We start from the raw sequence: 26,944 nt of genomic DNA, 5'->3' as shown, positions 1-26,944 counted from the left end.
GTTAATCATGAAATTAGATCTACACAGATAAATAAAATATCCCCAAAGAAAGTACAACATGTAAAGAACAGAACAGAGCAGTAAACATTTGTTTTCTATTTTTTAATAAATAAATCACTTAATTTCAATAATTTAAAAAATACATGAACATTTTGATCCCATCATGTCTTTGTGCTCAGGAGCTTTAATCCAACGCACACACACATAAACTCAAATACCCTCAATGTAAATCTAATGCAGGAAAATATCAGAAAACATTCAATTGTAACACGTGGTAGTGTTACACACATTAACATTGCACACTATGAATCGTACGACAAGGAAATGTACAGTGTGAGATGCAGCTCAGAGGAGCTCTCTCAGAGTGAGATGACGCCCCCTACAGTCTCTCCTCTGCTGGGGCAGAGGAGTGATGAGCTAGCTCATTAGTTTTGACATTCAGTGGTAACCAGTGCTGGATGTCTCCTTAAATGCAAATGAATAAATTCCCATGACATTTAAATAATTTAGTGAGGTACTGCCTAAATTCCGATTACTTGATTAACTTCATTCCTTTAAAATACTGATGCGACAGGTACCATGATTCTCAACAAGACATTAGAGATATGTAAAAATGGTTACTGCATATTTAGCTATCACAATTGTATGGACAGACATAGAATCCGGATTAAACTACATGTAGCCTCTGTTAAAAACAGCAGAGAGAAGGTTTGCACTTCAATCAGAAACAGAATCTGACATTCATAATAAGCTCAATTTGAATAGCGTCAGCTGTAGTGTCAACTAAAGGAAAGACGGAGGACGTCTTAAATCATCCTATCAAGGAAATGTAGCAACACATAAAAAGAAAAACACCACATACAGTTGAAAGCTCAGATTTGGTCCATGTGATTGACACAATTAAAGAAAGGCAAACGTGAGGTTCAATGTGCAAACATGAATGAGTGTCGACTTCATTAATATAACCTAAAACTAGACACAATGTGTTTTAAATAAGACCTTATACAATAATCGTATTGCTACTGTACCTAGTGTACATGCTTGAAGAAGACGTCTTTCATAACAAAGCCAGAATGGAGCTGATGAAGATCCTCGCTCTGCATGAAGAGGGTTGCTTCTGCTGAATCGATAAAGAGAAACATTTGGTCCAACAGTCTGCGTCATATCCGTGTGTGCGTTAACATGAGAGAGTTCCTCACTGGACAAATAAGACTTGACTTCAGCTCCTCGTGCCGGCTGAGTAACAGTCAGTGCACACAGGGGCTGCTGGGGCCCTGAGGCCGCTCTCTGTTCATAGGACTGTTTTGTGCTCGACCCGGGGAACCCATCTGTGTGTGGTTACTCTCCATAGCACCGGAGCCAGCAGTAAACTCAGAGTGGTGACACTGAGAATCAGCAGGTACACCTGAGTGGAGGGAGACACATTAAAACACAGGAAAAGTGCAATTTACACATTACACCATCCCCTCCCATTGATCCTCTCATCAAAGGTATGCATCTTCTCTCTACGTACACCGCCATGTTTTTTACAATAGGCCAAACTGGACAAACCAAATACCTTTTGAGTTTAAATGACAAATGAAGGCTTCCACAAGTTCTCTTCCATGTTTGGAAGGGGAGGGTCAGTTGAGGGGTATTCAGCTACAAAATGAACCTTCACCACTAAGTCACTAAATTCTACACACTGAACCTTTAAATAATTCAAATGTAAATAGTTACCTATAAATGTGCACTGGGGGAAATGACTTTAAAAACTTGAAAGATAAAAGTCCTAACTGACCTCTCTGGAGATGATGCCAGCTCGACGTGCACGGCTGCTCAGGACGAAGGAGAATTCGCTGACCTGCGCGAGTCCGGCTGAGACGATCCATCGAATGTGTCGAAGGCCCGGAGGTAGGATCGCCGAGAGCACCACCACAGCCATGAAAAACTGGAAGGACATGAGGGGTAAAGGAGAATCGTGAAGGAATGAGAGTGCGTCATGGTGCACTCTGGGAAATGAAAAGAGCAAAAGCGACAAACCAGTTGTACCTTCATAATGACGAGAGTGAATGTAAGCACCAGCAGGATGGTGAGCTCATACAGCACGAATGTAGGGAACACGTGGAGACCTGCAGCGTCACAAAAAACACACACAATGAGCAAGTTTCACTGTAAATGCTGCAAAAGTCTAACACGATAATAAATAGTAAGATCAGTCATAAAAGGTCATGTTGGTTCTGACCAATAGAGGCAAAGAAGATGATAACGAGGAAATCCCTGATTGGCTCGATGCATCCCGTGATCTCTGTGGTGACCATGTGACCCTGTGTGGACAGCAATGCTCCAGCCAGGAAACAGCCTAGCTCCATGGAAATGTCAAGATACTCTGTTACCTAGGGAACCCCCGTCAGGAGGAGAGAAAAACTAAAATCAGACAATTGTATAAAAGAATTCGGGACGTCTGAAGAAAAGATCATACCGTCAGCATGAAAAAGACAAACGCTGCCATCCCAAGCACCAGGATCTCCTTGTTGCCTTTGCTCTCAGCGTGCAGTTTCTTGTAATACGGACCAATCACAAATTTCTTGAGAAACAAACACAGCAGCAGCACAGCAGCCAGGGACGCCAGGACCTGGAGCAGGAGGTACAGCACGCGGAGGCTTTCCAACAGGAGGCTGTGGTGCAGAGCAGAAGTGACAATGGGTTTTACAAAGCTGCGTGTGTGTCTGTGCATGTGTGTGTATGGTATGTATGTGTGTGATTAGAGGGAAGATGACACACGCAAGAGCAAAAACGAACTGACCTGTCCATGTCTCCACTCTGTGCCTGGATCAGAGTCGGCATTACAGCGATGAAGAGGCCAAGCTGAACATCCTGCATCACCAACATCCCAAGAAGAACACTGCTGTAGTCCGAGTCACCTGTCTCACCGACACACACACACACACACACACACACACACACACACACACACACACACACACACACACACACACACACACACACACACACACACACACACACACACACACACACACACACACACACACACACACACACACACACACACACACACTTGGTCATTCTTGGGGACAATATATAGAATTAACATTTCATATCCAACCCTTAAAGCTCATTTTTGCTCAATGTTAGATATGCAAATGTGCCAAATGAGGTTGAGCTAAGTGAGGTAAGTCAATTTTCTTACCACAGGAAGCAGTTCGTTGCCTACCTTTATGTAATTTAATGTTATCCACTAGACTTTAAGTGCTTTAATTTCAATGAAATCTGGAAAGATTATTCACTTTTGATTCATGGCGTCTGTTGATTACCTTCTTTGTCCACTCTGCTCCCTCCTGCGAGGAAGCGGGACACGAGTGGTGTGCTGGACAGGGAGAGACAGGTGGAGATGAAGACCGTCTGTGTGGGACGAATATGCAAGACTTGTCCCCACAACAAACCGGCCCCCACCATCAGCAGACTCAGGTAGCACGACCCCTGAACTGACGTCTTCCAAACCTACACACAATAACAATCAGAAAATCCATTTTATGGAAGTAATTAACTAAAAGCAGGTATTCCTGGAATTCTACATGTATCAAATGAAAATACAAGTAAAATGCCAAACAGGCAACCCACTTAAACCACAAAATGTTGAGGGTGAAATTCAATGACAACAAGACCTCCAGAATAAAAGAGACATAAAAGTCAAAAAAGCCTTTTAAAAGACATTTGGTGTCTATTTAAATGAATTGTAAAACCCTTTTATTTACCTTTCGAAGGCGCTCAGGTGAGAACTCCAGTCCCACCACGAAGAGAGTGAAGAACACACCCAGCTCCCCAAGCGTTTCCACCTGCACCATCGACTGGAACAGAGAGTGAGACAATGACGTCAACAACTAACCCAGGAGTAACTTTAGACTGGACTCGTCTTCGGACCCTTCAGTCACACACACCCTGATGCTGTTGAGGCCAGAAGGACCCAGCAGAACCCCACAGATGACGTATCCAAACATTGGAGGCAGACCGACTAAAGAGCAGATCCAGCCGCAAGGTAAAGACAGCATCACCACGGTCACCAAGTCCTGCACAAACACATAGCAACAAAAAGGTTTAATAGTATTAAAGAGGTAGAATATGTCTTACTCCAACCATTAATAATGAATAAGTTTCCTCACCTATAGCCAGGAGGAAATAGGAGTAACTGACCTTGATGAAGTGGTGGTCAACTCTCGGCATCGTGGAGTCTCGTGGTTTAGTTAGAACGTACTGGTTGCTCTGCGAGTCGATGAGCATGCTCAGCCCCATGTCATCCTCCACTACCTTGTGCCTGGACTTGTTTTTCCTCTTCCCTCCGTTCTCCTCATCTTCCTCCACTCTCAGCACTGCCTCTACGTTCACTCCTTTCATCTAGACACAAAACCCATGAGAAAGGACACAATCAGATACTTTGTTGATAATATGTGTGTTGAACTGCCAGCTGAATAGCTCTTACTCTACTTTCATTGTGTGATGTAGAAAAGCTGGGACCTATTCTGTATCAATTTGTGCTGATTCTAACATCCAGACTATTTATTTTCCAAGTTCAATCTTGTTTGATGACTGTGAAAATGTTTTCTTCCGGACCTGTTTGTTGTTGTCAAAGACGTGCTCCTCGATCTCCTCCTCCAGTCGGTCTGCTGCCTTCCGGACATCCTCCAGGATTTCATCCAGCATGGACAGAGTCTTGTTCTGTGCCAAAGCGCTCTTCAAAGCCTCCTGCTGGTGCTTCTCTGCGGCCACCAGCTCCATGTACTCCTGCTCCTCCTGAAGGGTGAGAAGAGAACAAGCATTAGATGACAAACCAAGGAAACACAGACTGAATACACACAGAGGACACATAGCAAACAAGTATAGCTATTACTCTGCCCTTGATGCAGGGCTTAGGGATAAAGTTTAAATTGGCATATATCAAAAATGACAAATAGACACAAAAAATTACTCAAATTTAACTTCACTGACTCATTTTGATTATTTCATATTCACAAATATTTGATTTTACTTAATCTCTCTGTTTTTTAACTAATATAAAGTCTCTTTGTTATAAGTACTTTACACAAAATGTATTATCATTATTATGATGATGATATGATAATATTTACAGGCATTTGACTGTTTTATATGAGAAAAAAACAAAACATTTCATTTAGACTGACAGAATACAGTATGTACCAGTCTCCTGACACAGTGCCCATGAAAACACTGCTGACCTCACCCCTCACCTTAATGGCCGCCTCCCTGAGAGCCTCCAGCCTCTGTCTGCTGCTCTCCTTCATGTTCACCACGTCCTTGTAGTCGCCCTGCAGCGCCCTCTGCAGGCTGTGCACCGCCTGGAACACCAGGTGCTCACTCTCATTCAGCTCTTTCTGGAAAACCTCCAGGGTGTGAACCTGAATGCACACAGACAGAAATACCAGTCCGTCAGCTGTAAAGTATGTGACATGCTCTTTTACTGGAGCCTCTGTATTTGGAGCAGTTGATAAGAGCCGTTTAGTCATTTAAAATAGTTCCAGGGAACAGTTTTAAACAGGTCAGGACCCAGATCCATTTGATTTGGCTGGAGTTTTTTTGTAGCAATTTAAGAAGGAGCTAATTCGCCTTGAGCCCGCCCATTATCTACACCGCAACTGAATTAATTAGTCAATTAATCAATTGACATCAAATGAATCAGCAACAATTCTGAACTCATCTATTTATCTTTACAGTCCCTAATTGACCAAAATGCTCGTTCCAGGTTCTCCAGAGTGAGAATTTACAGTTTTTTCTCTGTTTGAATATTTGTAAGTGTAAAATTTTTTGTTTTTAATTTAATTGAATAATCTCAAAAATAGATCACTTGTAATACATAGTGAAATTAAACTTTAGGTTTTTGTGTTGACAGTATGTGTCAACACAAAAACAACAACACAAACAAAGAAACCACCCAGAGGACCTTATGTGTCACACATTATGTACTGCACCAGAGTGATGGGCTATAAAAATAAATATACAGACACTAACTTCTGATCTACACAAAGGCCCTTTCCTGCATCTGGTATTTTTTCTCAGTCTGGTACCTGGAAGTGCCTCTCGGCCTCCGACAGCGCCAGGTCTCTTCCAACAGCATCGGCAGCGGCAGTCAGCTTCTTGACAACCACATTCTTCTGACGCAGGAGACCAACCATGCGCTTGCAGTTGTTGGCCACCCAGCTGTGGCCTTGTTTGACCCCCTTGCTCCGGTAGAGGTGGATAGCATTCTTGGCCACCTGGTCCCTCTGCAGCACAGAGGCTGCACTTGCCAGGCCAAGGCACAGCAGCCAATATACAACCTGCATCCAGACCTCTTCTGCTGCCTTCCGCAGAGTGATCAAGAGGAAGAGACCTGGGGGGTGGATGAGACAGAGCCAGACAAATTACAGTCTGAAGAGTGCTTACAATAATCAACAGACATTTCTAGAACGTCATTAGGCAGAGCACGATCCTCCGCCAAGCCCCAATAGTCCCCTCAAATTCAATCAAGCTGGACCAAGTTTCACACTTTCATAGATATCAGTCCCCTTAACATGTCTGTTCTTTTTTTTTTAAATCAAGACCCATTCATTATTTTCTGACAAAAAAAAAGGAAGTGTTGCAAACCGACCTACTGTATCTTGCAACTTTAAAAAAAGAGAAGATAAACTCTCTGGATCCACCCCCTGAACCCCGATCCGCAACTACATTTTATAGGGTCTTGTATGACCCGTACCACATACCACCACTAAGTTTCGTGGTAATTCATTAGATAGTTTTTGTGTAATCTTGCTAACAAGCAACAATCAAGCTGAAAGGGTCGAAAAAAGTAAAAATGTAGGTGCGCAGAAAATTCCCTTCGTATCCTTTGAAGCACAGTTAGTAACTTTTTCCTTTTCATGTTAGACAAAAGGCTTCATGTAGAAAATCTCTTTTATCTGGGCCACTGTGTGCTTCTGCTTTTGTGAGACACTTCCAGAGAGGCTTTAGTCTTTGGGCAGGGTGTGGTTACTGTTGAACAGCTTAAACAACAGCTGTGGAGCTGTGGCCTGTGCTGTGGGTGGCTAACAGCACCTTGTAGAGCTGTAGGGCCACTTCACTTGACTCTCCACGTCACGTGTCGAAATTCCAGTCGTACTCGATGCTGCCTTTCTTCCCATGCTTGGAATTCAAATATCAAAGAGCTGGGCCAAATAAAGAAGCTGCTGCTTGGCTACACATGAATCTCTGAGTACACCAAATATATGTAGTGAACTTACAACTAAGCTGGTCTGCACCTTTTTGAGCATGAGTCCCGCTGAGTGATGGTGATGTTAACTTTCCAAACTCCTCCTCTCTCCGTCTCCCTGGACAGCAGCCACTCTGCTACTGTTGCTGGAAATCAATAGCACCTCTGTTTGGGATCTGGCTACTGAAAAGAGCAAGCACACACACACACACACACACACACACAGTCACACACACAAACACACACAGACACAGACACATAGAGAGAAATTCCTTCAATTTTAAATTGTTTTAAGTTGTTTAAAATCATATTTCCACCTATTAGATTCGAGCAAGACACACTTACAAATTAACAAAATATTTATCTTCCCAGTTTCTCTTTTCACCTTTAAAAAAACTGCTGTAAGAGCCAAAACATCTGCTCCAGTAAAAATAAAAGTAGGAATACGAGATAATGAAAACACCCCATTAGAGGCAAACATCCTGCATCCTGAATTTACTCAAGTGGAACTTCAGGAAGTTACTACATGTGGTGTCAAAGCTAAGATCACGCTGTATGAGTAAGATGTGCTTTAAATCATGTTAGTTTGTTATGGTGGTGTTTCATTCACTGTTGGTTGATTTGCGTCACAATGCTGATCTTGAAACGTCCTAAAACAGACATGTACATTAAAACTTAATCTGAAAAGTAACTATAATAGCAGTGATTATCTGATTGATAGATTAGTTGAATGAAGGGAAATCAATAGTCAATATTAGTAATTTTTAAACCAAAAATACAGACCATTTGATTACTATTGCTATTACAATTTGGACAAGATAAGATATTTAATGAGATCACATTGGGCCTTGCATAGTGTAATTCTTTGCATTCATTACTATTTTCTCAAGATTAATCAAGAAAGCTAGAGCTGTCACAATTATTGGATTAATCAATATTAATCAGCAGAAAGATGTTTTAATTAGCTGCTATTTTGATCATTGAATCTTAGTCATTTTGACATTTTATTAAGTCAGTCATAAACATGACAACAACATCAATATCACTGGTCTTTGGACTGTCAAGGATGTAATTTGTATTTTCTGGTATTTTATAGATTAGAGCAGCAGATTAATCTTTTAATGACATTATTGTTGGTTCTTGTACTGGTCAAAAGTGTCATATTTGTCTGAAATATGGTGGAGTACAAGTTTAAAATGCAAACAAATGACAACAATCAAGTAAAACTGTCATGTAATGTGTTTTCTTCCACAAACCTTTGCATGCACACATTTGTATAAACATAAACAGACCTTGCAAATTGAGAGTGCAATGACAACACACACACACACACACACGCACACACACACACACACACACCGGACATACCCGGAAATCACTGACGATCTCAATCACAGATCCCTGACTTCCCTCCACGGATCTAAATCAATGTCTGACAGAGGAGCAAAAGTTCCCGAAGAGGCGGCTGGAGCTACCTGAGAGATCCGCGCTGTGTCCCCGGCTCGTCGCTCCGCTCCAGGACTGAGGAAGAGGCAGAGAGAAGAAGAAGAAGAAGTGGAGAACAATCATGTCGCTGTGCCTCGCTGACTCCCCTCCTCCTCCTCCTCTGCCACATAACTGCTGCTGAAGGCGATGCAGGCGTTCACCGGTTCACTCCGGTGACTCAACTCCCGTGTTTACTCCGGGAACCAGTGCTAGCAGCAGCAGCAGAGGGGGAGGCTAACGACACCAGCGCCCAGGTGAGCGAACACTTCTCCCGGGGGGGACTATGACCGTGTCACCGCTGAAACGAGCGTCCCGGAGCTCAGCCGGTGTGTTGTGAAGGCGAAGCGGAGTTAGTGGAGGTTTAACTCCGGGCTGTCACACTCTGACATTAGAACACAACCCGCAGCTGCTAGCATAACTTCGGGAGCTAGCGTTAGCACGGAGAGCGCCCAGCTCCTCACAGAGTCGCGTCACCACCACCGACACCATCATCACCAGCATCATCACAAACCCTGGTTTCTTCATGGAATCCGTCCGTGATAATCAGATCCGTGCACAGATGACTTCCTAATGTTGATCAGGTTTGATATTGGGAGTTGTAGTTTTCAGATGTCGGGTGTCATCGGGTTCATTTGACTGGAACACGTCGGATCACTTGTTACACATCAGGTTCTTTATTTTTTTTAACACAACATCGCTGTTTAAACTAGTTTAACAGAGTTTACTGGGTCAAACCTACAGGAAAGCTGTGCTAGTTATACTCGAGCTTTTTAAACATAGTTATCCTCCAATCATAGGTCGGTTGATCGCTATTAAATTAAGTATTCTGCCTAAAGTGTTTACTACAAATGCAGAAGCTAAAGTTAGATCTTTAACACTGGGCCTGTGAGCTCACAGCGTCTCAAAACTACATTTCCCACGAGCACCGGCGCCGCAATAGTAACGCATTCGTTTCGCGCATGCGCACCGGCGGTAATTGGAGATCAACTTGAGCAAAAACAGCGGGTGATAAAATGGTAGGTGATCTTTATAAAACAATCCCGCACACCGGCTCCGTGGCCCCGTGAAACTGGCGTGTGCAGCAGCGGGGGGCTGCCACGCAACGTCACGGTGGGGGACACGCCGGACGTGCGGGATCCGAGTGTCCTCAGCCAAGTGTCGCATTGTCAGGGCTGATGTGTGTCGGTGCTGTGGAGGGGCAGAGATGTGGAAGGTCAGTTGTTGGTATTTTGAGAGAGCAGCACGTACCTTTCCCTTTATGGTAGCTGGAGCCCCGGGGTCAGAGAGGGAGGGAGAGAGAGAGGAGCTGCAGGATCACACGTCCCCACCTCCTCCTCCCCCTCACTCCTCATAGGGAAACTGGGTCGCCAGGCACCGGCCTGTCACCGGTCACCGCTGTCCGATCCCCGGGTGGATCAGATCCGCTGCTCTGCAAAGACACGTGCAACCCTCCCGATCAGCGTCCGGATCACATTAACCGCGACGAGGTGTCAGGGCTTCCCCTTCATGCACTGTCTTCCACTAAACCACACGCTGTTGCGGTCAGAAGGAGTCTTACTTCTTCATTCACAACTCCAGCAGTCATGACACGTGTTACACAACATCCAGCTATTATTAGTGTGTATTTCTGTGGAGCGAGTTTGCAGTCACAGTCAGTCAGCAGAGTTAAATCAAAAATCGTCCCTTCTTATTCAAATGCATCAGAAAGTTGAGGCTGTTTGTGTGAATATTGATGTGCAGCCTCAGCTCCACGTGCACATCTCTGCACCACATGTTTTCCTATTACTTGTCCTCGGGACCCTTGACCTGATGGGGCCCCATTGTCATCTGTGATTAGCAATCCCTTTTTTATGGTACATTTTTTTTAAGTATGTGCAAATTCTTTACTAATATCCACCACAAACAAGTTGAAGTCTATATCAAAATCTGACAGTAGTTTAAATAACGTGGAGTTCATATTGTGCTTTAATGGTGATTTCTTTTTTTTCAAGCAAATTTTAATTTATCAAACCCAATCCAGATACTTTTCCAGTGCAGGAACTTTGATAGGTTTACAGTGTCTCCTTAATAGGAGCCCACAGCTTTGCCCTATAACATGTTACTCCAACCCCGTGTTTACCGTCTTCCTTCACAGCACAAGTTGAAGTCATCACAGAAGGACAAGGTTCGGCAGTTCATGTCTTTCACACAGGCTGGGGAGAGGACAGCCGTGTACTGCCTGACGCAGAATGACTGGAAACTAGAAGTCGCCACAGACAACTACTTCCAAAACCCAGACGTCTACTACAAAGAATCCATGAAAACCTTGGTGGACCGCAAGAAGCTGGAGCAGCTGTACAACCGATATAAAGGCAAGTGTTTCAGATCCTGCATTGATGTTGGACAGTTTGTTTTGTCGCGTCTGTCGCACTTGTGCATTGTTTTGCCCTTGTCTTCCCTTCAGACCCCCACGATGAGAATAAGATAGGCATCGATGGGATCCAGCAGTTCTGCGACGACCTGATCCTGGACCCAGCTAGCATGAGTATACTTGTGGTGGCCTGGAAGCTCAGGGCGGCCACGCAGTGCGAGTTCAGCAAGAACGAGTTTGTGGACGGCATGTCGGAGCTAGGGTGAGCAACTAGGATACTGAAACCTACAATAATCAGGGATGCTACTGCATTCTTTATATAGCTGTAGTTAAGAAAAACACATTAATGACAGGGTTTATTAAGGTGTGTAACTGTGCCGTTTGTTTCTACGAGTAAAATATATTGGATCTTAAACTGAATTTGTTGCATATGAACTTCAATGTTCACAAACCTCAGATTTCATTCAAGATTTTAATTTTAATCGTCTGTTTGTCCTCATTGTCTCCCCCAGCTGTGACAGTCCTGAAAAACTCAAGTCGATCCTTCCCAGACTGGAGCAGGAGCTGAAAGACACAGCAAAGTTCAGAGACTTCTACCAGTTTACCTTCAGTTTTGCCAAGAACCCCGGCCAGAAAGGTTTAGGTAACTGATTGATAGATTTTTTTTCACCCAAAAATATCCTGCTGTTTTCAAAAGTTCACCCGTGTCTTAATCTAAATGACAACATATCTAATCTGAATACCTTTCTACCGTAGACCTGGAGATGGCTGTGGCTTATTGGAATCTAGTTCTCACAGATCGCTTTAAGTTCTTGGATCTCTGGAACCGGTTCCTGGTGGTGAGTGTTGTCACATATGCAATGAATTTTTCACTATTTTGTAGTTATTTAAATTGTGTTTCTCTTAGTTAGCACATTATTTGAAGTTTATGACTAGATTCATACAGTTTTATTTAGACATGTTACTTCCACCTCATTTAAACAGATTAAGGATCAGAAGTTTTAGAAAAAACTAAACAGACAGACAAGCTCACCTCCAAAATGCTCAACATCAGTCTGGCGATATCAACAACAATATTAAAGTTATTTTAATCTTCACAAAGTTAATGTGTTACAATGTTAGACTTGCCTGTTACTGTGCTGCATTCAGGAGCATCACAAGCGGTCGATACCAAAGGACACATGGAACCTCCTCCTGGACTTTGGCAATATGATTGAAGACGACATGTCAAACTATGACGAGGAAGGTGAGTTTATTAAAGACTGTCAAAGTGATATTAAATTCACTCGGTTGGATTAACTTTGTTTCACATATGTCTGAGCAGATTGTGAAGTGAACGTGAACTTATCAAATATTCTGTTGTAAGATACCTCATTCAATCTATCATGGTGAAACAGTAACATACTTCTGTATTAACATAAACAAATACAATTTCCACTGGGGAAACACAAGACCACTAAACTGTCATCAAAGATGATATAGTAAAAGAGAGTGCTCTTTTTACTAACGAAATATATTTTGAGTTTAAAGATTCATTGTTGTTATTTAATATAATATCAATGTTGTTTATACTCACACTTCCAAAATATGACTTACTTTGTTAGCGGATGAACTTTTGCGAAATAAATATGTGTTGGAACCAAAAATTACATTCGATTTTTACGATTGTGTTTAGGTTAATTTGTGAGGACTATTGGATCGAAACCCAATCTTTTGTTTGAGGTTTTCTTCTTGAAACAATCTTGCTGGCTGATTGTGGAGGGAAACAACCTAATAACCCCAGCATCCTGTAAAGTCATTGTATTAGATGGCATCTAGAATTAATATCCTGTCTCCTCTCCTCAGGGGCATGGCCTGTCCTCATAGATGACTTTGTGGAGTTTGCCCGGCCGATCGTGACGGGGATTAAACGCAACTTCACATAATGTTTGTCCCGGCTTCATGCAGCGGATGGAGTTTGTGTTTCTTCCAGTTTTTCTTTTTCTTTGACTGAGAATTTTTATACAAATGAGCCAAAAAGACACTTAAACTTCTCAATAAGCTCGTCCGCGGCTTGTTGTTAAGATTGTTCTTCCAAACTGCAGATGATGCCTCGGGTGAGGAGTGAGCTGGAAAGGAGGGAAATCAACATGAGATGAATGCTGACAAAGGACAGACTATATTTGCAATATGCATATAATGGGTACCCAAGAACTCGACGCTCAAGGGTAAATCACAGATGGGTGCGGCTTTGAACTGCTGCTGTGGACATGGCTCACTTGCCTGCACCCTCGGCACAGTAAAGAGGGGCAGTCTAAGTGAGCGTCCAGCACATGCAGGGGATTCAGTGGACGATGCAGTAGCAGGACGTGGCTTCTCATCTTGTAAATTTTGAATGGAACGGTGTGTTTTAAATCTGCATGTTTTTGTCGGCTCGTGTGAAGCTGTGCTGTGGACGCTAAGGAGGGAGAAAGTAATCTACAAAACTTTGACGGAGACTGTGAATGTGTAGATCTCTAACAATCACATTGCGAGTAGAGAAAGTGTGTGTGTGTGTGTGACGGGTGTGTTTGGGGCAGGGAGTTAAACATATTGCCTCTTTTACAATACATTGCGAAATATTTTTGATTTGTTTTAATTACTATAAGAGTTTAAGTGATGGTGAAAAGGTTCAGAAACACGTTTTATACTCAGACGGAGGATTGGGTGGAGCAGCATGCTTTTTGAGCTCAGCACCAGCAGAATCACTCTTGTTACAGTTGTAACACACCGTTCTCACTGAAATAAGAATAGAACAAACATGTGTATCTGAGAAAACAGGTAATGACGTTTATAATCTTTTGGACATGAGAGGCATTTAGATTAAGATCCTACATTTAAAAAAATGCTGTTACTTTACATTTGTTAGTGTTGGTTTCGTTTAGTTAAAACAAACATAAACTGACTGGCACATTGACTGTTTTATTCTATTACTACAATCCAGGTAATAAGGACTTGCCAACTCTGTAAACTGCACTGATTTACACTTTTTCTGTTGTTTTAGGACTTAAGTTTTTAGTGAGTTTACATCACAGTAGGTTTCATTTCCACTTTAGACTTTTTAAATCAAAATCCACATCCAAGAAAAGTTTGTTAGTCTTTATCAGCAATTGTAGGGCAGAAGTGGTATGTTAAAGCAGAGCCACTGCAGAGAAAAACAAGCGTTTATAAAGGTAGACAGGGCATCTCCACTTCCACCCTGTGTATAATCATGAAGTCAGAATATCCAGGATGCAAACGCGGCCATCTTGTTGGAGCCAGTCTGCGCTCTAGGGATTGTGTTTTAGATATTACTTTAACTTTTGTAATTTGGTCCATATCCCATCCACTCACATGGAGGAGGCTGGATTAATGACCTATACTGCAGCCAGCCACCAGGAGGTGATCGAGACACGTTGGCTTCAGTTTTGGCAGCACTCATTTCGTCCATCTTTATATATAAATGAGAAAATATGCCATTTTAAGAACACTGCTTGTTCTGCCATCTATGGGCTATAGCTAGATAGGGGTCACATGATTTGAACTGTTACCCTTGCGCTGAGTGCAGCAATGCTTCTCCCATTTCAGTGTCATTATAAACACTCAACAAGTCTATATGTTAATTCCATCCACTTTCCGAGATACAGAGTGTTACATGAACTAAAGAGGTCAGGTACCAGTCGGCTCGCAGCAGGCAGTCTCCTGTACTAACACAATTATTAACCCTACCTATGCTTTCTGTTCTAATTGGTGACGAGCCCAGTGTTGTCATCATGATCAAACCTTTGCCATGTGAGATATAGATGGATGCGTTCCCACTCAACAGCCAACTGCAGGGGGAGATTATCACTTTTCAATTCTCATTATTATGCAGACATGAGTCGCTGATAAACAACAGTGGTGCTCATGAATGTAGCTTTCATGAAATTGAGTCAAATCAGGATGGAAGCTAATTATGATTTCTGTCAAAGATTGAATGTGGATGAGTGACAAAATAAATCCTCTTCCCGATGACGGCAGAACAGACAAGTCTGTTGATTCAGTGAGATATGTTATAATCTGTCAGTACTGTTGAAATGTGTGTAAACCGATTACAGTCAGGACGACAGTGATGTGGTGTGAGAGCTCAGAAAGAAAATGTGACATCTTTCTGTATTCAGTGCTAATATGAACACATATGGTACGTTACCCACGAGTCTATTTGTCAAATATGTGATCAACTGTTTTTAGTCATGCAAATCTTTCTAATCAGAACAGTGTTATTTTTACCAGCAAGAAAACTGGTAGGTCCTATTTACAGAATATTATGTTTTGTCACAGAAACATACCTTACATTGTTTTCTTTCAGAAAGTTGTCAATAAAGCATGTTGTTTTTAACACGTCTCATTCATTCCATCAAGATAGATCGGAAACAACGTGACCTGCTGATTGGTTTAAGATATCGAATACAAATGTGTTCATCTTTTCAGACCTGCTCCAGAATTAAATGGGTTCATTCTTGGGCCATTTCCCACTCAACACAAAATGTAAAATAAATCAACTGAGCAGTTTTTGTGTAATCCATCTAAAAATCTAAGAAAGAATTTCGTCAAATGTTGAGATTTGTGTTTCAAAACAAACCTCTTCCCTCAACTTTTTGTGTTGGTCTGACTAAAGAATATTTCAATTTGTTGGATAAAAGTCTTTTGAAAACTGCTAAAGTGGAGCAGGTTTTGATCCAGGCACAAAAACTGACTGATTTATGAGACACGCGATTTAAACACAATTAGTGAATGGACTTGGAAAAAGTCTTCCTATAGCGCACCACTGGCCTTCTGTGCTTTTGTGCGTTTGTGTAAAATGTGTGTGTTAACAGTTGGCTCTTATCAGCTAAATTCCCAATTCATGTCCTCATTGTTGGCTCTAATGGTAACGCACTGTCTACTGTGACTCTGACTATGTTAAGGGCCACATACAAGAAGGTGAAGGGCCAAGTGAAATGTGCATAATAGGTCGTGAATAACAGTTTTGCGTCATGACTCAAAAACAGGTAAAATCTGAGGATTAAAGGAAGGAGGGAAACTCCCGGATGCGCTGCACATGACTGGAGCGTCGATTAGCTGATGTCAGGGGCAGGAGATGATTCATGAAAACAGTTTTAAATAGTGAGGTACGGATTAGAGCGGCTCAGTGGTTGGAGTGGTTGTAGGGGAGCATCAACTGGGATCACGCACCATTCTTGCCCTCCTCTTACGGGACGGGTGGGATGTCAACAAAGTCCGGCACCAGCTGACCAGCCCAGCAGCACACGAGCATCACTTCTTCCAGTGCATCCAGCCCCCCCCCCCCCCCCCCCCTTTACCCCTTCACACCCAGCTTATAGCCACTGGGGCCATGGGGATTGCCTTTTTAGGAGAAACCTGATCACTGCTGAAGTCCCCGCCGCCCCAACACAAAGAAGCTGTGGCTGATAGAGATGCTTTTGTGTGTGTGTGTTATGCCTGTGAGAGTCCACCCTTAATGAGAAACAAGCAGAGAGCTCTGATGGCTGGAAGGACGGAAGATTAATATATAGAAGAGACAGAAGTCTGTGGTAGTTCCACGTCTAGTAGGAATCTTAGTGGGCTGTTTGAATTCTACAGGAGTTAAGATTCAGATCTGTTTGGAACAGGAGTGGTCCAAATTAGAGAGATCCTGACTGATCAGCTGGGACGTGCTCACCTGAGTGGAGCCCCGGACATCATGGAGAAATTCAAGGCAGCCATGGTTCTGGGTGCTGTTGGCGATGCCTTGGGCTACAGGAAGGGCCGCTGGGAAGGCTGCATCTCAGGCAAGAAGATCCAGGAGGAGCTGGCCTCCCTGGGGGGACTCGGGGCCCTGAAACTGGTCCCTGACAGCTGGCCCCTGAGTGATGCAACGCTGATGCTTATGACCACAGCAGAAGGTTTGATAACAGGTAGGAATAATATCATATGAGGATTTCAGATCGTATTAGAGGCAAATTACTGAGTGAAAATCACAGCAAGTTTCAGAACTAATGTGATTCTTTTTCCTTTTTAAAATGTTTGAAATGAAAATCGACAAAAATCGACAAATCAACAATTGTAACAGTTATATCTACATGTATATTTCGTTAGCTGTTAAGAAATGTATCACCACAACCCAACAGATCCCTAAAATATACACTAGGCTTTGAATCTTTCTACACTTAGAAGAACCAGAATGGCTCCATCAAGTCAGTGGAGGCTGCTGACCCCGTACTGGTGACCAAACCTGACCCAACCATGAAACAGGACGTCAAAGACAAAATTTATGTTAAAAATCTTTTGTATGAATGGCGTCACCCGCATACCATCAGGAGATACCAGGCCAGAATATTCTAAAATAGACCACTCTGGAAAAGCTGATCCCCACAGCTCCGTCACTGAACAATGGTCAGACAACTCCATAATCTGCCGCTATCATGTTCGGCTGCAGGTGCGGCTCAAAGCCAGAGTCAGTGGTCCAGAGAAATGGTGGTGACATCTTTTGAGATTAGGAGGCCCTATATAGCCACAATGCATCATGCCTGTACACACACACACCAAACAGCAGACAGCCCAAAGAGTATGGAGTGGAATGAATGTTGTTACTGTAAACACTGACTCTTCATACCAGCTTGTAAAAATAAATGCTATAGCAAAAACTTGGCAATCAGTAGAAAGCATACCACCACCAACAGTCTCATCACAATCTGCACAAAATTCAAAACTCATCAATTCCCTAAATTATCCATTAATGATTCCCTGGGAAATCTTTGAAATGGCAATGTTAAATAATGTAAAAAAAAACTTTCTGGATTAGCCCCCTGATCTGTATCGACAACTGATACAGACCTAACACTCAGTAGAGATCATACCTGCTTGACCAAATTTCACACACTCATAGATATCAGTTCCCTAAATGTGCCTTTTTTTTTACAAAGCTAAAAGATCCTGAATCTGCCTCCGTGTCCACCAGGTTTTGTGGAAATCTCGCTGACAAACAAGCAAATACACTAATGGAGAAACCTTCTCAGAAGAGGTGATAAAAGCAAACTGGGTCCTGTGTTAAAAGGGATCATTGGAACTCAACTTAAGGGAATTAGTCCATTAAACATTATTACTCTTCTCTCAACTCCCTCTTCATGTATGGATGACTCCAGGTCTCTCCTGCGTCGCCCTCTGTGTAACTCAATCTGAACCACAGTCCAGTCACAAAGATGAAAGTTCCTTTCTTTCATCAAAGCGCTTAACCACTAAATCTGGTGAGGCTTCTTTGTCAGCGCAGCTCTCTCTCTCTTTCACACACACACACACACACACGCAGACACACACACAGACACACAAACACACAGTACACACACACACACAGTACACACATAAACAAACTCTGGCAGGGAGCTCGCGATTCTGCCCGTGGATCCCAATTGACCTCATGGTTTGTGGAACTGACTCCACTCGCTCCACAGGCATGCTGGTCCTAATCTGTGGTGAGGCAGGCTGAGGCTAAACTTAGCCTGCTCATCTCGCCTTGCATGCCAGTCATGAATGATCCTCAGTGTGTGTTTGTGTGTGTGTGTGTGCTTGTACTTGTGTGTTTGTGTGTGGGTGTGTGTGTGTGTGTGTGTGTGTGTGTGTGTGTGTGTGTGTGTGTGTGAGTCCAGATTACTGGTGTCTGGAGGACCTGTACCGGGAGCTGGTGCGTCTCTATGTTGATGCCATGGTGTCCCTCCAGGGCAGAGCCCCTGATCCTGCCACAGTGGAGGGATGTATTCACCTCAAACCTCACAACTTCCTGCTCGCCTGGCACACACCCTTCAATGAGAAAGGTTATTGGACATTTTTGATTTGTATTAGATAATATTAGTCGCTCCAACATGACTGCATCACATGAACATGTGTGTCTGTGTCCAGGGTCTGGCTTCGGTGCAGCTGCTAAGGCCATGTGTGTTGGAATGAGATACTGGCAGCCTGAGAGACTAGAGAACCTGGTGGAGGTCAGCATTGAAATCGGCAGAATGACACACAACCATCCCACAGGTGACAATGTTGGTGTTTCTTTTAACATATCTCAATGAATCCAGTAACTACAGGCTGATCACCGTGCTGCTGATTCACTGTCAAGCATCTAGTTTGTATTTTCAGAACATTGATTTAATACTTAATACATTTTCGGTGTCTTTGCCATGTCAGTAGACGGAACCATTGTGACTTGGTATCTCCCTTGTCTTCAGGTTTTCTTGGTTCTCTGACGACAGCACTGTTTGCCTCCTACGCGATCCAGGGGAAATCCCCTGTGACCTGGGGCCGGGAGCTCATGAAGGTCATCCCTCGGGCAGAGGAGTACTGCAGGAAGACCATCCGACACATGTCAGGTTAGACTCTGTTTCTGTGTTAAAGTGAATTAGGTGTCATCGTTTGACAGCTTAGTTGAGTTAATCCAAGTCAGTTGAAGCTCCTGTGTAAAAGACGACATTTACAGCGAGTTTGTTCACAGTGCAGTAATTTTTTAACGGTTGAGTCAGAGTTGTGTCTGAGAAAGCATGACTGTCTGTTGTTGTCAGTTCTGTGTGTGATTGTACATTTCTATGCAGAGTATCAGGAAAACTGGTTCTACTTTGAGGCCAAGTGGCAGTTTTACCTTGAAGAGAGACAGATAGAAACAGAAGAGCAGAACAAACCTTTGTTCGCTGATCGCTATGATGCTGAGGAGACAGACAAGGTAAGTTCCAACTCAGTAAACAACAAGACACACAAGGATGGATTCACCTCCACATTAACTATTATCTGTATCCTTGTCTGCACAGATATATAAACGTTGGAGCTCAGAGGGCCTTGCGGGCCGCAGGGGTCACGATGCGCCCATGATAGCCTACGACGCCCTTCTGGCTGCGGGGAGTGACTGGTCTGAGCTGTGTAAACGAGCCATGTTCCACGGAGGTGAGAAACACAGCACTCTGCACCTGTGAGACATTTTTAAAACTCATATTTAACCCATGCTCTGCTCACTGTGTGCTCACTGTGTGATGTTTCAGGTGAGAGTGAAGCCACAGGCCTGATCGCAGGTTGTCTCTATGGCCTCATGCACGGCCTGAGCCAGCAGGTTCCCTCAGGCCTTTACCAGGATCTGGACAAAAGACAGCGTCTGGAGGAGCTGGGGGAGGCACTGTACAAGGCAGCAGCTACAGAGAAAATAGACAAGTAATCCTGATCTTCACTGGCCTCAACCCTACTGGTTATCAGTGGGACTGCACATGACTCTAAAACTCCTTCCCTCTGTACCACACCACCCTCTAGTCCTCCTTGGTTGTGTCTCAATTATCTTAATTGGCTTTCTGTTCTCTCCTCACCTATCTTGACCTCTTCTCCTTGATGTTTGCTGCAGCCCACTGTCCACACATCTGACATGAATGTTTTCTACTAGATAATGACTGTCTTCCTACATCTGGAGTCAGTTTATATCAAGGGGATCTGGCACAGTTTGACCTCTAGGACAACTTAATCCTGCAAAGAGTCATCTCGCTTAGAGCAACACTGTGTAACTGAGCAACAGCACCCTCTGAAGCCACAAGTCTAATGCTGTTGGGCTGAGAACACAACTGAAAGATGGATATTCCTTCTTACTGAACACTAAGATCTGCAGCTGTAACAAACTCAGTATTGGAGATAAACGCTAAGGACTTCTGTGTCTTTTCAACTAATCTACCGCTCAGCGTATAAAAAAAAAAAGAAAGCTGCATAGTTTTGCTTAAAATTTAAATAACAGAACTGAGGGAAAGAAAATTCTCAAACCACTTAATTAAGAATTGTGCACTAACAGCCAGATGATAATTTCCTTCTCCAATCCGTTCCTTCTCTTAGGCTAACCTTTTTTAACATTAAGCACAAAGTTGTATTGTGGAGTAATTTTGGTAATTAATTGCTTCTGAGAATTGATTGTTAAGTTCTCAACATTAGGCTCATTAAACCTGATTTTCTGCTTTTATCTAAAAAATATTAACTGAATCTAAGGCGCCGTACTGTATAACTATCTTTAGCTGATCAGTTCATGTAAATGTGGTTGAAATTATGAAATGATTATGCATACCAGTATGAAGTTGTAGAATAGTAATTGTTTTCTTTTAATGTGTATCACTGTTTGCACTGTGATGCTGTTATCAGGTACAGTGTACTTTATTGTGAAAGCACCAGGACATGGTGGTTATTAATATGACATGACAATTAAAATTTACTCCGATATCTGTCACGCATGACGTGCCTGTGTCTTTATCTTAACTGCAGATCGCTTCTTAATTTCCTGCCAGATTTCCTCTTCTTGTTTCACAAATTTCCTCTATACTCCCCTGAATTAATCAGCTGTAACACGTCTGCACTGCTAAAACACTGCACTTCAGAAATGTACTTTACTGCATCTCAAGGGTAATTGATTAATAAGGAATAATGAAAGGAGGAAAAGATTTTAGAGATGGCTCAGAGTAACAGTCACTCGTTTTATATGGTCCCTGTGAACGAACAAATTTACTCTACTAGTATTATTTATTTTCAGAGAGAAGAAAAAACTTGGCTACAGGGATTAAGTTTGACATGTCCTTTATTCTCCTTAGACCAGATTCTTGGAACACCATTATCAGCCCTGATGCCGGTATGTTGAGGAAGTTGGTTAGAGATCGCAGCTGCCGTCCCGTGCTCCGAGGGATTTTTGAGAGTCTCCTGCACTACCTAACACAGTGTCTGCCCAGGCGGTCCACCGTAAACAGAAACCTGGAGAAGCCGGAGTCTGGTTCTGTGGCAGCCAGAACCACAACAAAAGATTGTCCTGGTCAGAGAACGAGAGGTTCCATGAAACATTCTCAGCTTAAGATCAATTCCACAATGATTCAGTTTCCTGAGGAGGATCAGAAGACGCAGAGAAACACTGAGACCGGTCCCAAGATCTTCAAAAGATTCCGGTCGGACCCGGGGAGAGACCGATTGCCAAGCAGGTGTGGAGAAGACGTAGTTCCTCGGCGTCTCACCACATTCCAGCTCCTCCAATCTAAATTCACCAGGTCTACACCTAAACCTCCCATCACCCACCAGAGGGAGGTAGGAGGCCTGTCCTCCAGCAGAGGTGTGACAGGTAAAAGGGGCCACAACCATGACAGTGAGCGAGAGACGCACAAAAGGGACCAAGCAAAAAGAGAAAAGGGACTGAAGAGGGGAGGCAGTGTGAAGGATATAGTTTCCAGGTTTGCAACAGCTGAGCATAAAGAAATGGGACTAAATATGAAGAAGAAACAGCCAATTAAACCAGGACTCATTGGGCGAGGGATCCTCTTATCTTCTTTGATGGAGAGGTTTGAGACCATTGCCACAGTGTGCAGGGGAAGGGACTTCAAATGTCCACTTAAAATATCCTCTAGGGGAAATGACAAGGCGGTGGCAGGCAGTATAAAACAGAAGGTGGCCTGTTACGAAAGAGGTCAACGAGAGGCAGCAGATCAAACTGTCCACAAACAAAACCGTCACAAGGTCAAGAAAAGTAAACCTCTACAGCAGTTGAAGGGAAATCAAATTGCTAACAGGCAAGAGCAAAGACCAGAGCCGACAGTGGACATTCTAACAGAACCAGACACAAACCTGAGAGAAAAAAATTATTTCACAGTAGAACAACGGAGACAAATGGGTTATCGGCCTCAAAATCCAAAGGCTGGTCATCACTGTTCATCAAAACTTTTGAATAGCAAAGCTAACGATAGTCTAGCTATGAATAGTCAAACTAATGATGGTCAAACTACGAATAGTCAAGCTACGAATAGTCAAGCTAACGATAGTCAAGCTAATGATATTCAAGCTACAAATAGTCAAGCTAATGATAGTAAAGCTGCGAATAGCCAAGCTAACGATAGTCAAGCTAACGATAGTCAAGCTACTAAAAGTCAAACTACGAATAGTCAAGCTAACGATAGTCAAGCTAACGATAGTCAAGCTACTAATAGTCAAACTAACGATAGTCAAGCTACAAATAGTCAGGCTAACGTTAGTCAAGCTACGAATAGTCAAGCTAATGATAGTCAAGCTACTAAAAGTCAAACTACTGATAGTCAAGCTACTAATAGTCAAGCTAACGATAGTCAAGCTACTAATAGTCAAACTAACGATAGTCAAGCTACAAATAGTCAAGCTAACGTTAGTCAAGCTACGAATAGTCAAGCTAATGATAGTCAAGCTACTAAAAGTCAAACTAACGATAGTCAAGCTACTAATAGTCAAGCTAACGATAATTACGTAAAGGACTTGAGGTCTGGAGGGGAATGTGGTCAAATTCGGACCATAGCTAATCAAACCCAATACGTCACCAACAGGTTAAAATATGGACGTCAGGAGATGCTTTGTTTAATATGTGTCTCAGAGTGGGCCCCACCAGAGCCCTGCCGGCTGTGTCCACTATCAGAACCCTTATTGAACAGGCATGTGGCGGCCATTGTGACATGTGCTTTGTGGTCCACGTGTGTGAATTCCTCTCCCAGACAATATCTGCAAGAAACCAAGCCCGAGACCTCAGAGACAAAACCAAATGTGAAGAAAAACAGTCCGAGTGAAGCACTGCCATACTCTCACGGCGAGTCAACTGCAGCTGAACTCTCAGATGTAGTGGCTGAAAGCCGTATAATACCTAAAGGTCAGGGACTTTCCCCAGAAACAGGTCCTGACTCCATGGAGAGCAGAGCAGTGGAGGATCCAATTCCGAGACTGCTACGTAAATATGTCATCCCACGTGTTCACAGACTTCACTGTCATCAACAAGGTCCGGATCTATCCAATTCTTACTCTCAATCAGCTCCAGATAGAGAAACTGTAAGTTCACCGTCACAGTCTGATACTTCCACGACTGCTCCTAATGATGCATTAATGAGAATAGAGAATCTTAAGGTCATTGATATAAGCCATAATAATCATATTATAACAAAGATGAAACCAGCAGAGACTAAACCACTAGAGAAAAACAAGAAGGCTGCAGTGGCAGAAGAAGAAGTAACCCTACCGGACATAATAGACACTAAAATGCAGCAAAGACTTTCCGAGGACACTGCCAATGAGGTTGAAGACTATAAGACCATCGATGTAACATTGCCTGAGATTAAACCTGAGCAATACAAGACAATACAGAGGCCAAAGTATACAACGATCAACTACGGGGATCCTTCAGTCAAACAAAAATATAAACCCAAAATCATACGTTTCACTGACACCTTCACTTTTTAGGTTGTTACCAATGGATAGGTGTTGACGGGAGGTCAGAGAAGTAGAATCAGTGTTTGCTGATCCTTCCACATATATAATGTTGACTTATACATCAGCAACAATCACAGCTGCAGCACCAGTAACACTGGTGTCTGTCTTTGTCTTTCCATCATCAAATATATGGAATTTGAAAAGAATATAGACAATAAACCTTTTTTAATGAAAAGTGCATTGTTTAATCTGTAAAGTAAAACTTTTTATATCTGCAAACAAATGCCAATGCTGATACTGAGTCTGGGTTTGTCTCTACAATAAAGAAAAATACAAGAAAACATTGCTAACTTTTATCATGTGTCACAACAGTGTTGATTAAAAAAAAAATGTCATGTAATATGTTTGTTTTGAATGCCTTTGAGTGAATGGGATAGAAATGAATAACGGGGTTCTACAGAAGGAAAACGATAATTTATAGTAATAATATAACACTGATGACCTCAAAGTGACCATCAACAGTAAGACTGTTTGACCAGGAGCTTATCAAGGTTGAATGGTTGAAAACAGTTCTGTCAACGTGGTTTCTTTTTCTGCACAAAACTGTTTTCTCTCTACTAGAGAGAAGATCAACTGACCCCTTTGCACTGTGTTTCAGCCTCTATGTATTATTCACGGTAACACAGTATTACCTGTATAGGTAATACATTTTCATTGATAAAAAAAAAAACCTTAGTACACTCATAGTGGAGTGTAGTAATTTTGCATTGACCTCAATTATTCTGCATGAAACAGCTCTAATGGGATTTGGGTTCGGATTGCTGTGTATATAAATCCCTTTTATAGGGAACTGGTGATGAAATACATGGTCACAGTGCTTACAAGGTTATTTCAAAAGAAGAAAGTTTTGTTAATCTTCTATCAACACTTGATTAACTGGACTCAGACGACCTTGTCAGCCTCTGGAACAGTGCCTAGCACACACCTACGCCAAACTGCAGTGTTTGCATGTGGTGACGAGCGCTAAGAACAGACGACTGGTCACACAGCAGTGTCAAAAATTTCAGTGGTGATAAGATAAGTGTGTGGTATTTCACAAGACAAAGAGAGAACGAAGCCTCATGGAACCTTTGCGGTCGGTCCAGTCAGGAGTTTTGTGTTGTAATTTTGCCTCTGTGTGTGTTTGTATGGTAGTAACACTCATATCTGATTTTAAGGATTTCGATTTAGGATATATGTGGTTTATGCGTTGCTCTTGGTGGCTCTGGGTGTTAGGTGATTTATCATCAGCTAACTTTTGGTTGTGTTTTTTCCTTTTTATTTATACTCAATATATATTTCTGACAGCTTCCTTCGTGTTTAAAAAAAAATTCCAAAAGGGCTACATCAAAAAAATGTACGCGATTATTTTCCAGCCTTTACAAGTGTCCTTCAACCTCTTTTCAGTACTTAATCGTAAATAACTTAATCTAAACAAATGAATACGGCCACATTATCTTCCTTTTCCCCCCAGCTTTAAAAAAAAAAATTTAGAAGAAAAAGGTACCATGAACAGCCTCAGTGTTGTCTAACAGACTTTCCTGGAGCTTGATGTCAGTGTTGGGACAGTGTCCGCGGGTTGTGCTCCAGTTTCTCTCATTTGCTCATAATCAAATTTAAAAAACTGGTGACTTCATTTGAGGTTTGCCTCATTTTCACACTTGTCACCTCTTCCAGAAAGACAGAAAGGTCCAACTCATGTACTTACATAAACTGTTCATAATATACTGTTAATTTATGTGATTTTATTATATGAACTAAAAGGTCATTAATTCATCATGTGTTATGTTTCCGTAAAGATGTGAAACTGTGCAGATGCTGGTAAAGAAGGATATGTTGGAGTGCTATATGTTTGTGTTTCCCAGCAGAGGCCCAGGTGAGTCGTGTTTATTCACCTGTGCTACGTGGCTGTGCTGAAGAGGGCGTTGTCAGCTCACCCATTGTTTTGCTGCCTTCACGTTTCATCAGACATATTTACACTGTTCAAATCAAACGGGGGAACCTGAAGGAATTCAAGAATCAGGGGTTGATTGAGTTGCAGGCTGTTATCTGTGTAAACAGTTGGAGGTTATATAACACATTATAAGCCAAATAAATATTGAAAACTTTTACAAAATGTTCTGAAATGCCTATACCTTTGTTGAAATACTGCAGTTGCTTAATGCAAAACAGGAATTGCTTCATGATGTGCTTGTTTTACATAGTTAATATACAAATATACGATAAATATATAAAAATGTAAAATTATGTTTTACTGAAAAGTTAAAAGAGTAGATGTTGTAAAACTGATCATAAGTCCTTCAACCACTCTCCTGTTATCATCCTCATTTCCTTTTAAATGTGTTTATGCACAACTTCCCGACTTTTTTATGCATTTAATTCTATCCTCACATGTCGTTGTTTTACCTCATATTATTTGGACGTTTCTCAGATCAACAAGTTATGAGCGAGTATCTGTTGATCTGTTGGACAAGCTGCAAACTCACAAGCCACATTTCACATCCTCAAGTTTATAAAACCCGATTAAAATTTTTTTATTGAAAAGTGCATTCGACTCAACTATTTCAAAAGGTCAAACCACCATTGCAATTTATTCTCTTTTGTTTCTACTTGTTTAAAAT

The 26,944-nt window shown here is 42.3% G+C and overlaps 3 protein-coding genes across 9 annotated transcripts; 2 read left to right on the top strand and 1 right to left on the bottom strand.

Annotated features, from left to right (window-relative positions):
- Positions 1 to 87: 87 nt before the first annotated feature.
- On the bottom strand, positions 88 to 8,847 carry tmco3 (transmembrane and coiled-coil domains 3). 3 transcript variants are annotated; one of them, XM_062381502.1, is made up of 15 exons: positions 8,713 to 8,847; positions 7,269 to 7,420; positions 6,078 to 6,382; positions 5,244 to 5,411; positions 4,609 to 4,788; positions 4,192 to 4,392; positions 3,939 to 4,067; positions 3,756 to 3,848; positions 3,315 to 3,501; positions 2,786 to 2,903; positions 2,462 to 2,657; positions 2,225 to 2,375; positions 2,032 to 2,111; positions 1,781 to 1,930; positions 88 to 1,405 (listed from the first exon to the last, which is right to left on the bottom strand). In XM_062381502.1, exons 3-15 carry the CDS (start codon positions 6,333 to 6,335, stop codon positions 1,292 to 1,294), a joined length of 2,025 nt encoding a protein of 674 aa, XP_062237486.1. In that variant the 5' UTR covers positions 6,336 to 6,382; positions 7,269 to 7,420; positions 8,713 to 8,847; the 3' UTR covers positions 88 to 1,291. The 3 variants fall into 3 exon arrangements, with proteins under 3 accessions (XP_062237486.1, XP_062237470.1, XP_062237478.1); XM_062381486.1 differs by having other exon boundaries at positions 8,606 to 8,747; XM_062381494.1 differs by having other exon boundaries at positions 7,287 to 7,420; positions 8,606 to 8,747.
- dcun1d2b (DCN1, defective in cullin neddylation 1, domain containing 2b) lies at positions 8,836 to 15,447 on the top strand. 3 transcript variants are annotated; one of them, XM_062381530.1, is made up of 7 exons: positions 8,836 to 8,976; positions 10,857 to 11,073; positions 11,166 to 11,334; positions 11,585 to 11,715; positions 11,829 to 11,911; positions 12,222 to 12,318; positions 12,918 to 15,447. In XM_062381530.1, exons 2-7 carry the CDS (start codon positions 10,899 to 10,901, stop codon positions 12,995 to 12,997), a joined length of 735 nt encoding a protein of 244 aa, XP_062237514.1. In that variant the 5' UTR covers positions 8,836 to 8,976; positions 10,857 to 10,898; the 3' UTR covers positions 12,998 to 15,447. The 3 variants fall into 3 exon arrangements, with proteins under 3 accessions (XP_062237514.1, XP_062237506.1, XP_062237498.1); XM_062381522.1 differs by lacking the exon at positions 8,836 to 8,976 and adding an exon at positions 9,012 to 9,303; XM_062381514.1 differs by lacking the exon at positions 8,836 to 8,976 and adding an exon at positions 9,675 to 9,738.
- A 1,040-nt stretch (positions 15,448 to 16,487) lies between these two features.
- Positions 16,488 to 26,507, top strand: adprhl1 (ADP-ribosylhydrolase like 1). 3 transcript variants are annotated; one of them, XM_062381472.1, is made up of 9 exons: positions 16,488 to 17,005; positions 18,734 to 18,898; positions 18,984 to 19,109; positions 19,304 to 19,444; positions 19,664 to 19,791; positions 19,877 to 20,009; positions 20,105 to 20,270; positions 21,674 to 22,188; positions 26,123 to 26,507. In XM_062381472.1, the coding sequence occupies exons 1-9, from the start codon at positions 16,792 to 16,794 to the stop codon at positions 26,146 to 26,148; spliced, it is 1,614 nt and encodes a 537-aa protein (XP_062237456.1). In that variant the 5' UTR covers positions 16,488 to 16,791; the 3' UTR covers positions 26,149 to 26,507. The 3 variants fall into 3 exon arrangements, with proteins under 3 accessions (XP_062237456.1, XP_062237439.1, XP_062237447.1); XM_062381455.1 differs by lacking the exon at positions 26,123 to 26,507 and having other exon boundaries at positions 21,674 to 24,766; XM_062381463.1 differs by lacking the exons at positions 16,488 to 17,005; positions 18,734 to 18,898; positions 26,123 to 26,507 and having other exon boundaries at positions 18,984 to 19,066; positions 21,674 to 24,766.
- The last annotated feature ends 437 nt before the right edge of the window (positions 26,508 to 26,944 follow it).

The sequence above is a fragment of the Platichthys flesus genome, chromosome 1, assembly GCF_949316205.1.
Source record: "Platichthys flesus chromosome 1, fPlaFle2.1, whole genome shotgun sequence".
Taxonomy (NCBI): domain Eukaryota; kingdom Metazoa; phylum Chordata; class Actinopteri; order Pleuronectiformes; family Pleuronectidae; genus Platichthys; species Platichthys flesus.
The sequence above is the reverse complement of the archived record's forward strand: the minus strand, read 5'-3'. Positions and strand labels throughout refer to the sequence as shown.